This window comes from Culex pipiens, chromosome 2, assembly GCF_016801865.2.
Source record: "Culex pipiens pallens isolate TS chromosome 2, TS_CPP_V2, whole genome shotgun sequence".
NCBI lineage: Eukaryota > Metazoa > Arthropoda > Insecta > Diptera > Culicidae > Culex > Culex pipiens.
In genome coordinates this window covers 105,214,731-105,228,723 of record NC_068938.1, presented here as the reverse complement: position 1 = coordinate 105,228,723, position 13,993 = coordinate 105,214,731, and the positions used below count along the sequence as shown (strand labels likewise).

Below are 13,993 nucleotides of genomic sequence, written 5' to 3'. Positions count from 1 at the left end.
TGGACAGAATGATCGTCGAGTTGTCACCGGTTGTTATGACAATCGACGGAATCTGCCACGAATATTGGACGCACGAGCATCCCAAACTCCCGGACGCGACGACTGGCAACTTCCTCCAAGTGGTCCAGAAGAAACACAAAAACACGCACACACACGTACTCACTTCTAACGCAGATGACGGCAACGGAATCTGCCACGAATGTTGAACGCCGGAGCGACCCAACTGGCCCAAACACCCGGACGAGACGACCGGCAGCTTTTTCTTACTGGACCGGAAGAATCAACAAAACACACTCTTCAGGTGACGACGGAATCTTCCGCACGCGACGACCGGCAACTTCCTCCGGCCTGACCAGATGAAGCACCTAACACGCGCACACACTTCAAACGATGACGACGGCGATGGAACCGGCTACGGATGCGGCTCAGGCATCCGGATGCGGCGACTGAAAACTTCTTCCAATCGGACCGAAATCTGCAACTTCCTCCAACTGGAAGTAGGTGAAAGCACCAAAACACACGTACACACACGCACACGACGATGGCCGCGGAATCTGCCACGATTATTGTTTGCCCGAGCGGCCCAAACTCCCAGACGCGACGACCAGCAACTTCCTCCAACATTCACAACAACAACTTTTGACAGTTGTAAAATTTGCTGTCTTCCGAACACTATTGTGTGTAATATTGCATCTTAGAAGACGAAAAATTGCACCTTCCGTCGAAATAATAAATATTTAGAGAGTAAAATGTGTCAAGTTAAATTTTCAGTAGCAATTCGTCTAAAACAGATGTAAAATTACACATTCCTTTTTTAAACATTCCATTTTAAAGCTTCCATTTTTACATTATTTTTTGCTGTGTACAACTCTGTCAAATTGATCAGAAAATTCATTCAAAAGCTACAGATTTTCGGAAATTACGCATTTTTATGGTTTGTCAGCTACTAAATTGTATGAAGACTTGTATGGGTGAACCAATGACACAAAATGACGATTTTGGTTATAGAGACGGGCCTCACAAAGTTTGAACCAAATAAAAAAATATAAACAAATCCATTTACGGTTTTGGCAGAGAATTGCTCATATGCTTCAGGTTAGTTGCAGTATTTCATGAAAACAGCAAACATTTGTAACCAACACATTAAAGTTTATCCAATTCAACAGCTGATGAGACGCCTTTTTTCATCAAAATCCTACGCATTCTGCTTGAAGTCAGCATCTCTGAATGACACGCGTTCTTGCAGAAAAATGCTGCATAATGGAACACATGTGTACATACTTCCGTTGTTTTTGCCTGCGTTGTCGACTTCAAGTCACAGTTAAAATTTGTGAGATTCTTTTTAACAATATTGTTATGTAAAATTTTCATCTGTGTTTTTAAAAGTTTCTACGTGTAATTTTTTTATTTGAATGATTTTTGAACATGTTTCATGTTTAAATAACTGCAGCAGATTACATTCGGAAACAAATGTCAAACGAAGCCCGCCCTTTCATCTTTCTTTTATCAGCTTTTCAAACGTTTGTGTTAAATCCGGTCCGTTTCAAAACGCAATGTGCATCACATACGATTGCCGTTCGCGCGCGAGAGGAGCGCATAATAGCATAAACAAACATTTATGCTGCGCCGCCGCTGCAACCAATCTGTTGGCGTTTGACGAGTGTGTGACTATGTTTACATGTTAACTTATCACTCTTTTTTCACTCTTTTCATCGACATTTGCTTTGAGAGATGAAATTTGATGTTTGTTTACTCGTGTAACTTTTTATTCTCTTTTGTTTCTGAGTTGAACATGATTTCTGATATTTGAGCTGCTGCTGCCATAATTCCGATTTGTTTTGCTCAAACAATCTGTTTTGCGAAAATATTGACCAGCATAATTGCTGTTTGAGCGGAGTATGATACGTTTATTGAGCTTTTTAATTGTGATATAATTGTTTAAAAAAAGATAATGCAGAGAATTAATTTCAAATTTAAATTTGTTCAGCCACTTTCGAAGCAATCAGTCAACCGATGGCGGTGGAACGTGAGAATTGAAACAAATGTTTATTTGATGATACACATAACTGAACAGCAAATTGTTGGTCGTTGTCATCATTTTACTATGGGAATAATCGTTGAGAGAGCAAGTGACGAATTGTCGCCAACAAAACCGAGCCCTTTCAGCTGCTGCTGGTCAACGAGTCATTAATGTTTAATTATTCAATTAGCATTGCAGATTTCGTCACTTTTTGCCTGTTTGTCTGAACCTATAATTCTCACGCTTAGTGCGTAATTCAGTGGGGGTTTGGATGGCGTTCTATTTTTAACACGATTTTCATAAATCAAGCAAATCTTAGCCGAAATCCAGATAAAGCAGCGCTCTTTAAGCAATACCTTCTCCTGAAGAGAAATAAAATATTTAGCTCGATTAATAATTCATTCGAGCTGCGAGTTGGAGGTGTAGCCCAAAAATACCCGAAGTTATGTGGAAAAAAGAGCGAAAACGTACCTCGAGTAGTATAAATCAAACATACTTCCAACTCCACCCACAACCACCTCGTTTTTCCAAGTGCTGTTAGACATTTAAACCATGTTCACTAACGTTGCAATACGTAATTGAGTTTTGCGAGAGTTTTGTTCGGCGATTTTATCCAATTTAGCAACATTTTTTATTTGAAATTTCATAGTGTATATTTTCCAAGGACTTAGGATAATCGGGTCGAAACCTTTTGATTTATGTTGTATTCTGAATGTTAAGGTGATATTTGCATTTCCAGGTCAATAATTGGAGAGCAGCTTTTGGAGCTTTTAAAAGTTTACATTTTTTAAATTGATGAGTTTCTGTTGTTGTCTGTGTCAAGGAGGTATTAGACTATGGCAAACAATCAAACAAAGTCGCACTTTTTTGTGTTTGACAATTTGCCGAACTCTCAAACTGGCTGACGTTTCTGCAAACAAATGCAGGCAAACAAACAAAACAAGCAAATTGACAAACTGTCAAAAGTATGTTTGTTTGTTTGTCATAGAGAGCGTTCTTTTATTAAGCAATGCGAATTGGGGGAGGGGTGCTGAAAAATTGTGTTACGTAACGCAAAATATTCATACAAGAATTGATAAAAAAATGCAAATAGACCATGCGTTACGCGTTACAGTGGGGATCGCTCATCTGTTACGATTTGTTACTAAGGAGGGAGGGGGGAGGGAGGGTTTAAAATCCCAAATTTTGCATAACGTAATAAAAGAACGCTCCCATACACGCAATTTGAATCATCAAAATTGTTGTTGAATATAATAAACAAAAAAATTGCGTTGAAACAAACCTTCATTTTCTCAACTCCACAAAAGTCTTTTGTTGTTTTGAAAAAGCTGCTTTGACGTTTAGCGCTGATTCAACAAAAATCATGAATTTCAAATCAACAAAACTTGGCTTTTTTTTCTATGTGTACCCGGGCAGACAGTAATAACAAAATTAATAATATTTCAATAACAAATCCTGTTAAAATAAAAAAAAATGTTATTATTTTATCCTGAAGTTCAACTTCAAGAAGAAAAAATAATATCAGTTTCTGATAAAATAACAAAATTTGGTATTGAGGTGATATTATATTGAAAATGTTTAATAACACGCTGATAAGAGGAAATGTTATACATTTCAAAAATCCTCCTAATAACAAAATTTGTTATTCGTTCGGTATACTGACTTAGAAATAAAATTACAATAAATCGCACAAATGGAAAAGTTTCTAAGTGTCCATAACACAATCTGTTATTATTTTTTCTTTTGTTAAATTTGTTTAGATATTTGGGATAATTTTGTCTAATTTCGTCGGGGTCATTATTTTGGCCATGAAATGGGGTCCTTAAGCTAAAATTATTCTAAAAAGTTGAAATTTTGGAAGTTGATTTTTTAAATTATTTGATATACTCCCTAAGGGACTTTGCTTAAATTGGCTAGAACTATGGGATAATTTTGACCAAATTCGTCGGGGTCATTATTTTGGCCATGAAATTGGGTCCTTAAGCTAAAATTATTCTGAAAAGTTGAAATTTTGAAAGTTGACTTTTTTAATTATTTGATATACCCCCTAAAGGACTTTGTTTAAAATGGTTAGAACTATGGGATAATTTTGACCAATTTCATCAGGGTCATTATTTTGGCCATGAAATGGGGTTCTTAAGCTAAAATTAATCGAAAAAGTTGAAAGTTGATTTTTTTTTAATTATTTGATATACCCCCTAAGGGACTTTGCTAAAATTGGCTAGAACTATGAAATAATTTTGACCAATTTCATCGGGGTCATTTATTTCACCATGAAATGGGGTTTCAAGCTAAAATTAATCCGATAAAATTAACTTTTGAGAGTTAATTTTTTTTTTGATTTTGTTATATTCCCTAACGGAATTGATTTATTTATTGAGAATTTTTGAAGTGTGAATAACAAAAACTGTTATTATTTTCACAGAGCCAGGAAGTCGGAGCTGACGTTGAAATTCGAGCTGGAGTGAGACCTCGGAGACTGCATCGGATTCAGCAAATTTTCAGTAACTTTTACTTGGAGTCGGAATCTGTGAAGTCAGGTATTTTTGGAGAGCTGAAGTCGTCGTTGACGTCATATCCTGCATCCAGAGTCGGTGTTGTCTTCAAAGTATGGATTCAAAGTCGCTTGGAGGTACCCGACTCTGCAGCCCTGACTAGTACAGAGGAGCTATGGCAACTGCAGGTTTATTTGAAAATTACAAATAAACCAAAACAATAACTTTTTTTGTTATGGAGACTTACCAGTTCAATAACATTTTTTGTTATTATGCTGCTCCACCTCTCCGCACAAAATAACAAATCTTGTTATTCCTTCATGATTCCTTCTGTGTTATTGGTTTGTTATTGCAATAACAACATAATGGCAGTTTAAGTTATTCTTCGAACAAATCTTTGTTATTGATTTTTGTTATTTTAACAACTAATCCGATCATCCCAATAACATATTTCGATCTTCTCACAATATCAAAAACTGACCTTCCCAAGTTATTTCCGTCTGCTCGGGTAGTCTAATACGTCCTTCTGCTATTATTTCATTTGTGCCATTTATTTTATCATTCAAATTTTCAACCAGTTAGTAGTGATTTGTTTTAAACTAAAACTTATATTAAAATCCTTTCCAAATATTTTTTTCTCGTTTCTGCAATGTAATTTTTTTTTGGAAAGTAGCTACTTTTTTTCGTTTGTTCAAAGGATTCTTAACTTGAATATATTTTGGTGTTTACTTCCCGAGCAGACGGAAATAACGTGGGAATAACATTTTTTGTTATTTGAAAATACTAGGCCAATAACATTTTATGTTATTTATAACAAGATTTTTATTCGCCGTTATGTTTTTTTTTGTTATTGGATTGTTATTGTAATAACAGACTAATAACATTTTGCGTTATTCTTCGAACAAATCTTTGTTATTTTTTTTGTTATTTTTACAACTAATCCGATCATCCCAATAACAGTTGGCGTTATTCTTCCATAACAAAAAATGTTATTCCCAAGTTGTTTTGACTTTCAACCAATATCAGAACAATAACAAATTTGGTTATGATAACATAAACTGTTATTAGGCTCTTATGCAAAAATGGATTTTGCAAGAATATTCCAGAACATTTTTTGTTATTTTAACAGTATTTGTTATTGAAATGGCATGATTTTTGTTATTACCGTCTGCCCGGGTTGTTTTTGTGTTTCTTTTTTTACATTGGACAGTTCTTTAGAGAGTATTTTGAAATAAAATTAGATTTTGAATATATTTGTGAGTCCTTTCAACTTTACTTACTCTCGATTAAGTTTCTTTTAATTACTGGTTTTTACATTCATTATTAATTGTTAAACCAACTTGTATATTCCATAATGTAAATTTATTTTTAGTTTAGGTTTTTTAGTTTTCCCATTTACATAAATATAAGCATATCTTTTAAGAGTTTCCTAGAAAATTTTTTAGTGTGAGTTAAGGCAAAAGCTGTACCAATCGCAACCCTTTAATTTGCCGAAGATAGGTGAGTGATGAGAATAGTCAAATTTCCCTTAGCTTCAAGCTGATAACATCCGGTTTTAATTTAAATATCGAAATAATTATCTAAGTTTTAAAGTTACGATGTTTGGACGAAAATCGAGATACTTGTTTATTTTGGTTTTATCAAAACTGTCCCTGTTCTAATAAATGCCCCAATTTCATTTTCATCACTTTTGGTTATTGTGTGCTCTTCCAGAAACCATAAATATGCAGTACTTTGTCTTACAAACTTGCCTCGTATTTTTCTTAGCTTGTTGTTTTTGCACATGGGACATTTATGCGGACATGGACAGAAAAGTCCCTTCAATATTGAGCTTGATTGGGAAGAGGTGATTTCGAGGGCTGTGTTTGTTTGAGGAGGGATGACCCATATTTTTTTCATTCAAATATTTAATTAGGTCTTTTTCGGTCGGACAGGGATGCCCATAGGTAGCATTGACAAAATAAATAAAATTCTCTTCATAATTAATAAGATTTTAATATTGCGAAAATCGTAGTAATTTTATGCATTTGCATCAAAATATTCGTAGGCCTCCCGATCTGAAATGAGAAGAAACACTTTATACTAAAAGCCAAGGTTCATTCCATTTTGTAACTCTCATACCTGGATCGTAATAGTCGTACACCTTTATCATGCCAGCAATCTGCCCTAGAACTATCGCTTTCCGAAGGCTGAAAACCTCCACACAGGTTGCGTCCACATCCGAAAGTGCGTCAAAGTATATCACCAGTCTGGTGTCGTCATAATCTTTTTCGATTTTCTGAAATAAATGTATGAAGTTGAATCAACTGCAAATCTTCTACAGTAACGACAAAAAGATGTAAATCTCTTTAAAAATCTATCAAACAACAATTGACCGGTCAGTTTAAATGATTGAAAACTCACCACAGAAAGTTTAAATTCACCACATCTGTTTGAAACAACTGACAAACGTGTGTAAATAAGCTGATTGATGTATTTGAAAAGATATTCACGTCTGATTGTCTGTGATTAAAGGTAGAATAATGCTTGGGGACCTTACCATCACTTTCTTGTTGTTTCTGAGCTTGTCGATGGTCTTATCAGCAACGACGTATCCACTGGGCAACAACACCTCCATCAGAACCATGTTCGTGACTTCGAACCGCTTTCGCGGCTTAAATTTAGCACAGATGTGCAGATCGAGAACGCTGCCCGACGAGCTTCTGCGGATCGTTTTGCTCAGCTCGAACCGCGGCTCGTCGTCCGTTGCGATTTGATTGTACTGATAGGCTACCTGGAACACTCCCGTCCCCGTTCCGACGATCATTACACTAACTTTTCGGGTATTTGCTGGCAGGGTTAGATTCTGACTGATTGGAGTGGTCATGCCTTGGATCTTCAGTGAATTTCGGTTCCCGTCGCCGTAGGAAATTGTCACTTCGTAGTTGTTCCGAGAAGGCGAGAGAAGCTTTGAGTACTCGGCTAACGCTTGTAGTCCTAGGAGAGTGTTCTGAGTGTTGTCGAATCCACCCAGATCGTATCGTTTGGATACAAGCCACTTCATCAGAGGTCCAGCATCGATGTACATCCCGTTGTTCAGGTAGGTCAGCAATGCATACGCCGTAGTTTCGATACTTGCTTCACCATCTTGCCACCAACGCATGTTGTCTTTATTTATTGAAACCTCTATCAACTTCTCCAGAGCAAACTGCTTGCGGTTATGCTTGGCCAGCTGGAGAGCGTAAGCTACCATTGCCAAGTGATACGGCTTAGTTAGAGAGTCCAACTTTTTCGAAAGGTAACCTGTGCCCTTTTCTACGACCGTTCTATACTTCTGGGCAAGGTTCTTGTGTTCCAATATGGCAATCAACGTGAAAGCAGTCAGCGGTACGTCATCGCCCAAGCTTCCCTGCATTCTACGCGAGATGACCCTTCCTGCTTCGCTGAAGCTTCCGTCCGACCTCTGCTGTCGTTGAATCCAATCGTAAGCATTTCGCGCAATTCCTTCATCCACCGTGATGTACTTCCCAGCGATTCGGAGCGTTTTCGCCACGATCGCCGTTACCATCAAACTCCCATGATCATCCCACATGAACACATGGAACGATCCGTCCTTCCGCTTGTACTCCAGCTGATTCTGGTAACCTTGCCTCAAGAACGAAACTGCTCGGTACTTCATCGAGTTTCCCAGCGTTCCTGTTACGCTCATATATTCCAGTGCGATCACCGTTGGGACCAACTTCACCAGCCGCTGCTCGCCACAACCCGTTGGAAGACGGATCAATCCGTCCAAATTCGTCAGAGCAGCACCCATCACAAGCCCTTCTAAAGAGAACACGATAAGCTCCGAACCGTTCGTAGCCGTTCGAGGAATTGCCAGCCCAATATCGAAGCGTTGCGCAGCGTCCTCAACATCAATGAATCGAGCTTCATTCTGATAGAACTGAATGCCTCCCGAAGTCACCTTAACGGTGCGCTGAACACCGTCGAACTTGTTCGAGGCCGTACTCGCCGTGACGGTTATCGTCAGCTCGCCGGATCGTCGAGGCTTCGCGAAGAACTGCACCCTTTCGATGCCGTCAACTGGTATCGTAACTCTTTCCGACTGTCGAACTCCACCGATAACCTGCTGCTCCTCGTTCAGCAGCAGGAACTCTTCAGAGTCGACCTGCAGAGTTACCTCGGCATGTTCCTGCTCGATCCCGTAATTGTAAACAAACACCTCGATGAGGGCGGTTTCCGTTTTAAGTATCGAATAGGCGACGTTTACGGTTACGAAGAATGGTTTAACGACGGTCAGATAAACGGGTTGCTCGATCAGGCCCAGACCGTGCTGTGCGTTGACCGCGAACGCACTGATGGACCAGCCGGTGATGGTGTCCGGAACGGTGGCGGTCAGGGATAGCGAGCCGGAAGAGCTGTAGGGGATAAAGAGGGTTGTGTCAAGGAAGATCGGGCTTGACCATATTAACAGTCTGTAGCGTCTCAGCAGTCTTGAGAAACTTAACAGTTTCAACCGTCTCATCAGTCTTAACCAACTCATCAGCCTAAGCGTCTCAATAGACCTGATCAACTTAACAATCTTGAGCGTCTCATTCATCGGCATTTTTAATTACCTCAACAGTCTTATGCGTCTCAATATTCTTAATTACCTCAACAGTCTTGAGCGTCTCAACAGTCTTGACCACCTCAACAATTTTTAACCTACTTCATTGTCTTAACTAACTCAAAAGTCTTAACCACCTTAACAGTCTTGAGCGTCTCAATAGTTTTGACCAACTCAACCATTTTTGACCGTCCTCATAGTCTTGGCTAACTCTTGACCATCTCAACACTTTGAGCGTCTCAATAGGCCTGACTAACTCAACAGTCTTGACCAATTTAACAGTTTCAACAGTCTGCAGTCTTGGTCAATTTAACAGACTCAACCACCTCAACAGTCTTGAGCGTCTCCCCAGTCGACCAACTCAACAATCTTGAGCGTCTGATTAGTCTTGACCAATTTAATCATTTTAAATCATTCTCATAGTCTAAACTAACTCAACAGTCCTGAGAGTCTCAATAGTCTTGACCAACTCAACAGTCTTGATCAACTCAACAATTTTAGCTTTCTTCTTTGTCTTAACTAATTCAAAAGTCTTAACCACCTCAACATTCTTGAGCATTACAATGGTCTTGATCAACTCAACAATCTTGAGCGTCTCAACATTCTTGGCAAATTCATTAGTCTTGATCGTTTCAACAGTACCACCATAACATTATTAAGCGTCAAAACAGAGTCCTAGCCGTCTCAATAGACTCAAATCAAAATCGATTAACAAAAAGGTGCAATTTACCTCACTGCCATTGATTCGGTCCACATCCAAGTTTCCGGAAAGTGTTTCCGAACATAATCGCCGTAGTTATCATCGCAGATTCGGATGTCCACCTCACCAGAAAGGCTGACACTTGGTTTGGCATTTGTAAGCACTGTGAATCCAAGATCCTGTAGATTATAGCCCATTTATTGAGAGCTGTAACTTGAGTTTCATGACTTCTTACCTCAATATCCTTGCTTTCCATATCGATCCCGTCCTCCTGAAGTGATTGCCGTGTGATGTCATTCCCCGTTCCCAACAGCAGGACGCTCTTGTCCACCGCCAGCAATCCAACCATCGATCCTGGCAGTGAATCCACCCTGATTTGCAGCTGTCTTCGCGGTTCCGTTTCATCCTCGGACAGAGTGACGTTCACAAAGTTCTTCAGCCGAGTCACCCTGAAGTGTGCCACATCCTGCATCAACCGACCTTCGTGCACCGCAAACACGACCACACTGGCCGACGGAACCATCCCAAGGGTCGTCGGAAAGCTGAAGGTCGACTTTTGTCCGGCTTTGGCGTGAATGCGGGCTCGCGTTAGGATCTCCCCACGGGCTATTACAAAGTACAGAAACGGGATCAGATCGAACGAACTGGTGACGAGAACTTTGACGGGTTGGCCCTGCTCGGGATCTTCGGTCAGGATGGAGACTTGGATGAACGAGTCGTCCTCGTGGAGGGGATCGACTGAGAAGAAGTGGGTTTTGCCGGCGTAGCTGACGTCAAGCTTGAGGGATTGGGAGTAGTCCTCGATGTCGTCGAACTTGAGATACACGACGCCGTTCTGGTCTGGTTTCTTTGCTGTAATCGTTGTCTTGCCTTGAGTTGCCTTCACGATCAGATTTTCCGGCTTTTGGAATGGGTTACCTGTAGGATCTGTCACCGTGAACCAACACCTGAAGTAAACTCCCGGAGTGAGGTTTTCCGACGACTTGCGGAACGTAATTCGGTAGCTGTCCCGATATATTGGGATATGAACACTTTTTTTGTACGACTGATCCGTTCCCAGCTCTTCGATCGTTGCAGTAAATGTAATGTAGAACATTTTACCAAAGTGTTTTCCTTCTACCAAGCTTGCAACATCGAAATTGACGATCGCTCGACCATTGATACTGTTTTGAACCTGCTGTCCGGAATCTTCCGCGATCACCGTGAGGTCACCCCGGATCGGCTTTCCAAATGTGTAGACAGCATCCACAACCAAAGTCAACGTTTCATCGGTCATCACCGCGATTTTCGAACTGCTCATCCGTATCTCATGCTTCGGAAGCACGTACTCGTCAACCGTGATCTCCTTGCTCTTGGCCTTCCCATTCATGACTGTTGCCGTAAGTGTCCACGTTCCAAGACGGACAAAGTTGGCCAGCTCCAGCTCAGACTGGAACACTCCCTGGACGAGTTCTCCGAAAGACCACTCTCGAATGAGATTCTCCTGACTGTCGGCCAGCCTCACGTTGATACTCTTCAACATCGCCGAAGGCTTCAACTCGTGGTCCAGCACCAGCACCCGAAATCGGATCGTATCACCCGGTTTGTAGATCGGTTTATCGGTTTGAATGTAAACCGACAGTGAGCTTCTGTCCATCGTCACGTCAAGATCGGTCGTAACGCCACTTCGTGTGTCCACCACTTGCACGGCATTTCTTCCATTCACCAGTTTCGATCTTACAGTCATGGTTACATTCACGGGAACATCAACCAACTTAGCTTTGCCGTTCTGCGAGATCCTGAACTGCTCGTCATGATCGAATCCTAGGTTGGCGATCACCACCAGCGATGAGGAATGCTCCCGGATGGTCTTGGGAATCAATGCTACATAGTAACTTAAAAATAAATAAATGTAGCTTTCAACTTAACGCAAAATAACCAAATTTTGAACAAACCTTCTAACAAATCCAGCACTAGACACGAGGACAGCGAAAATTGCATATTTAACAACAATTGACATGACTACGCGGAGCGGCGTTTCAGCAGCAACTGATAACAGAGTTAAGAGTTCATACGTTGAATCAACCTATGGGGAAGCCCTGCGATATTGTTCAGTAACCGATTAAAAAATGGTTTTGCATTAGGAAAAAAAAATCATGAAAATCGGTTTGTTATAAACTCGATTTTTGATGATTTTGTTGCGTGTGAATCACCGCAATGTTATTTCATGTGTTAATTTTTACTGTGCTACGTTTCAGTTACATCTTTTGTTTGGGATTCGTGTTGGATTACGGAAAGAATAAATCGCACTATCAAATTTGAGAATTTATGTTCAATTTAAACCCTCAACAAAATCAAAGCATTTTGACGATTTTCCCATACAAACTTCAAACGATTAGAGGGAGGGGTTCCCGTGGTCAGAATGAGCTCAAATTTGATATTTAGCCTAGAGATGGTTCAATCTTTGATTTCAGGGGATAGCCCCGAAAAAGCTCGGATTTGGATCACCCTAATATATACTTTCCAAAAATCAATATTTCTCGCTTACATTTTCAAAAGGTCCTATGCACAAAGGAAACCCATGGCGGGCGCATTGGTTATTTTGAAAAAGTAATCTAGATTTCATAACTTGGCGAATATTGGAAATTGCATTTTGTTTGCATGAAAAATTACTAATCCGCAGTCATCTGGTATATCACGGTAAATCGGAAATTTTTCAGACCCCCAAGAAGAAACTCGAAACCAATCACCATTTGCCATTGTCAGTATGAGCGCATAAGTTTTAGCAAAGAGCTGTAGGGGCAACCTGCCAACAGGAGAGAACAGCTCGGATCGAGACACGCCGGCACCATCATAACTCACTTTCCTCTCACTTCCCTTCCAAACTGGCTGCTCCAAGTCTCTCCGCATGAATCTTTCTTGCCCTGCCCCGTGAAGGTCCAGCTGAGACGCACATTCGCACACCGAACTGGGAACGGTGCCAAATCTCAGCATCTCCCCATCTTGAACTTGAGCTTGAAAATTATGGCTTTATTTTTTTCGAGCTTTCAAAAGATGCATCGCAGATTTCACTTTTTTCCTCAAACGCTGTGATAATTGTGGTTAAATAGGGATTTACGGCGGCATGCGTTTGAAACTTTTGGCGCTTTCGGGCTATCCGAAAAATGGGGGAAACTATCTATAAAACAACAAAAAAAAAACGCTTCAAAAATAATGCCGGCGTCGAAAATCGAGGGCACTTTGCCAAAACAAAATATTTTCGCTTTTTATTTCGGACGCTGCAACTGAACTGTGTACTCACGTGAGAGAGCAAGAGTGAATTCGGGCGGAATCGTGGTGCACTCTGTAATTTATTGATCTCGTGAATTGGCCATAATTTCTGGCCCGTTTATGGCTTTTTATTTTCACTGCCACGCTTCTCCGGATCTTCATTGGCCAGTTGGGGCATTGTTTTATATGCGATTGCAATTGCGGGCTGCTTTTTTTTCGATTGTGTGGTTTTTTGCTTAGTTTTTTTGTTGTTGCTTAAAGCAACGCGATAATGCTTTTTTTTTTTATTTCCATTTGATAGGTTTTTAAATTTTATGACGTCATGTAAGAGAAAATTTAATGGCATTTGAATCATTTAGAAGTTATAGCAAACTATTTTACAGCCAATTAAGATGATTTTTGATCAAAAAATATCACCCCCTTAATCTGTCGTTAATTTTTTCGTTGGTTTCGTCATTCTAAACGGGGATTATCAAGCATGAAATTAAGTTACACGGAGAAAAATCAGTTACCGAAATCGTGAACTAACGTTTATGATTTTCGGAACCACGAATTCCACTGTATTTCTTTTTTTCAATAGTATCATGCAATTTGAACACATTGTTCATAGTTCCGAATTTCATGAACGTTTGTTCACGATTTTAAGAACTAATTTTTCTCCGTGTAGCATTGCTTCATGCCCGTTGTTGACAACACCATCAACAAACACGTCCCGTAAACAAAACACTTTGTATCAACATCTCAAAGCTTGTACGAGTCTTGTGATATCATCACTTTTTCCATCGAATACAAAACCCCTTCCTGGAGAAGTGATGCCATCCTCAGATACATCCCGTCCTCCCTGTTACATGTTACCTGCAGGTGAAAAAAGTTACAAATTGAAAGGTAAACTGACGACGTCTCAATCTTCATGCAAGTTTGCTTGCTGCATAGAAGTAGAAGTA

At 40.0% G+C, this 13,993-nt stretch overlaps 1 protein-coding gene across 1 annotated transcript; it reads right to left on the bottom strand.

The window, feature by feature from the left end:
• Positions 1-6,251: 6,251 nt before the first annotated feature.
• On the bottom strand, positions 6,252-11,841 carry LOC120428664 (thioester-containing protein 1 allele S1-like). The gene is made up of 6 exons (XM_039593716.2): positions 11,735-11,841; positions 10,036-11,674; positions 9,831-9,979; positions 7,055-8,912; positions 6,637-6,793; positions 6,252-6,572 (listed from the first exon to the last, which is right to left on the bottom strand). Exons 1-6 carry the CDS (start codon positions 11,797-11,799, stop codon positions 6,535-6,537), a joined length of 3,906 nt encoding a protein of 1,301 aa, XP_039449650.1. The 5' UTR covers positions 11,800-11,841; the 3' UTR covers positions 6,252-6,534.
• Positions 11,842-13,993: the final 2,152 nt, after the last annotated feature.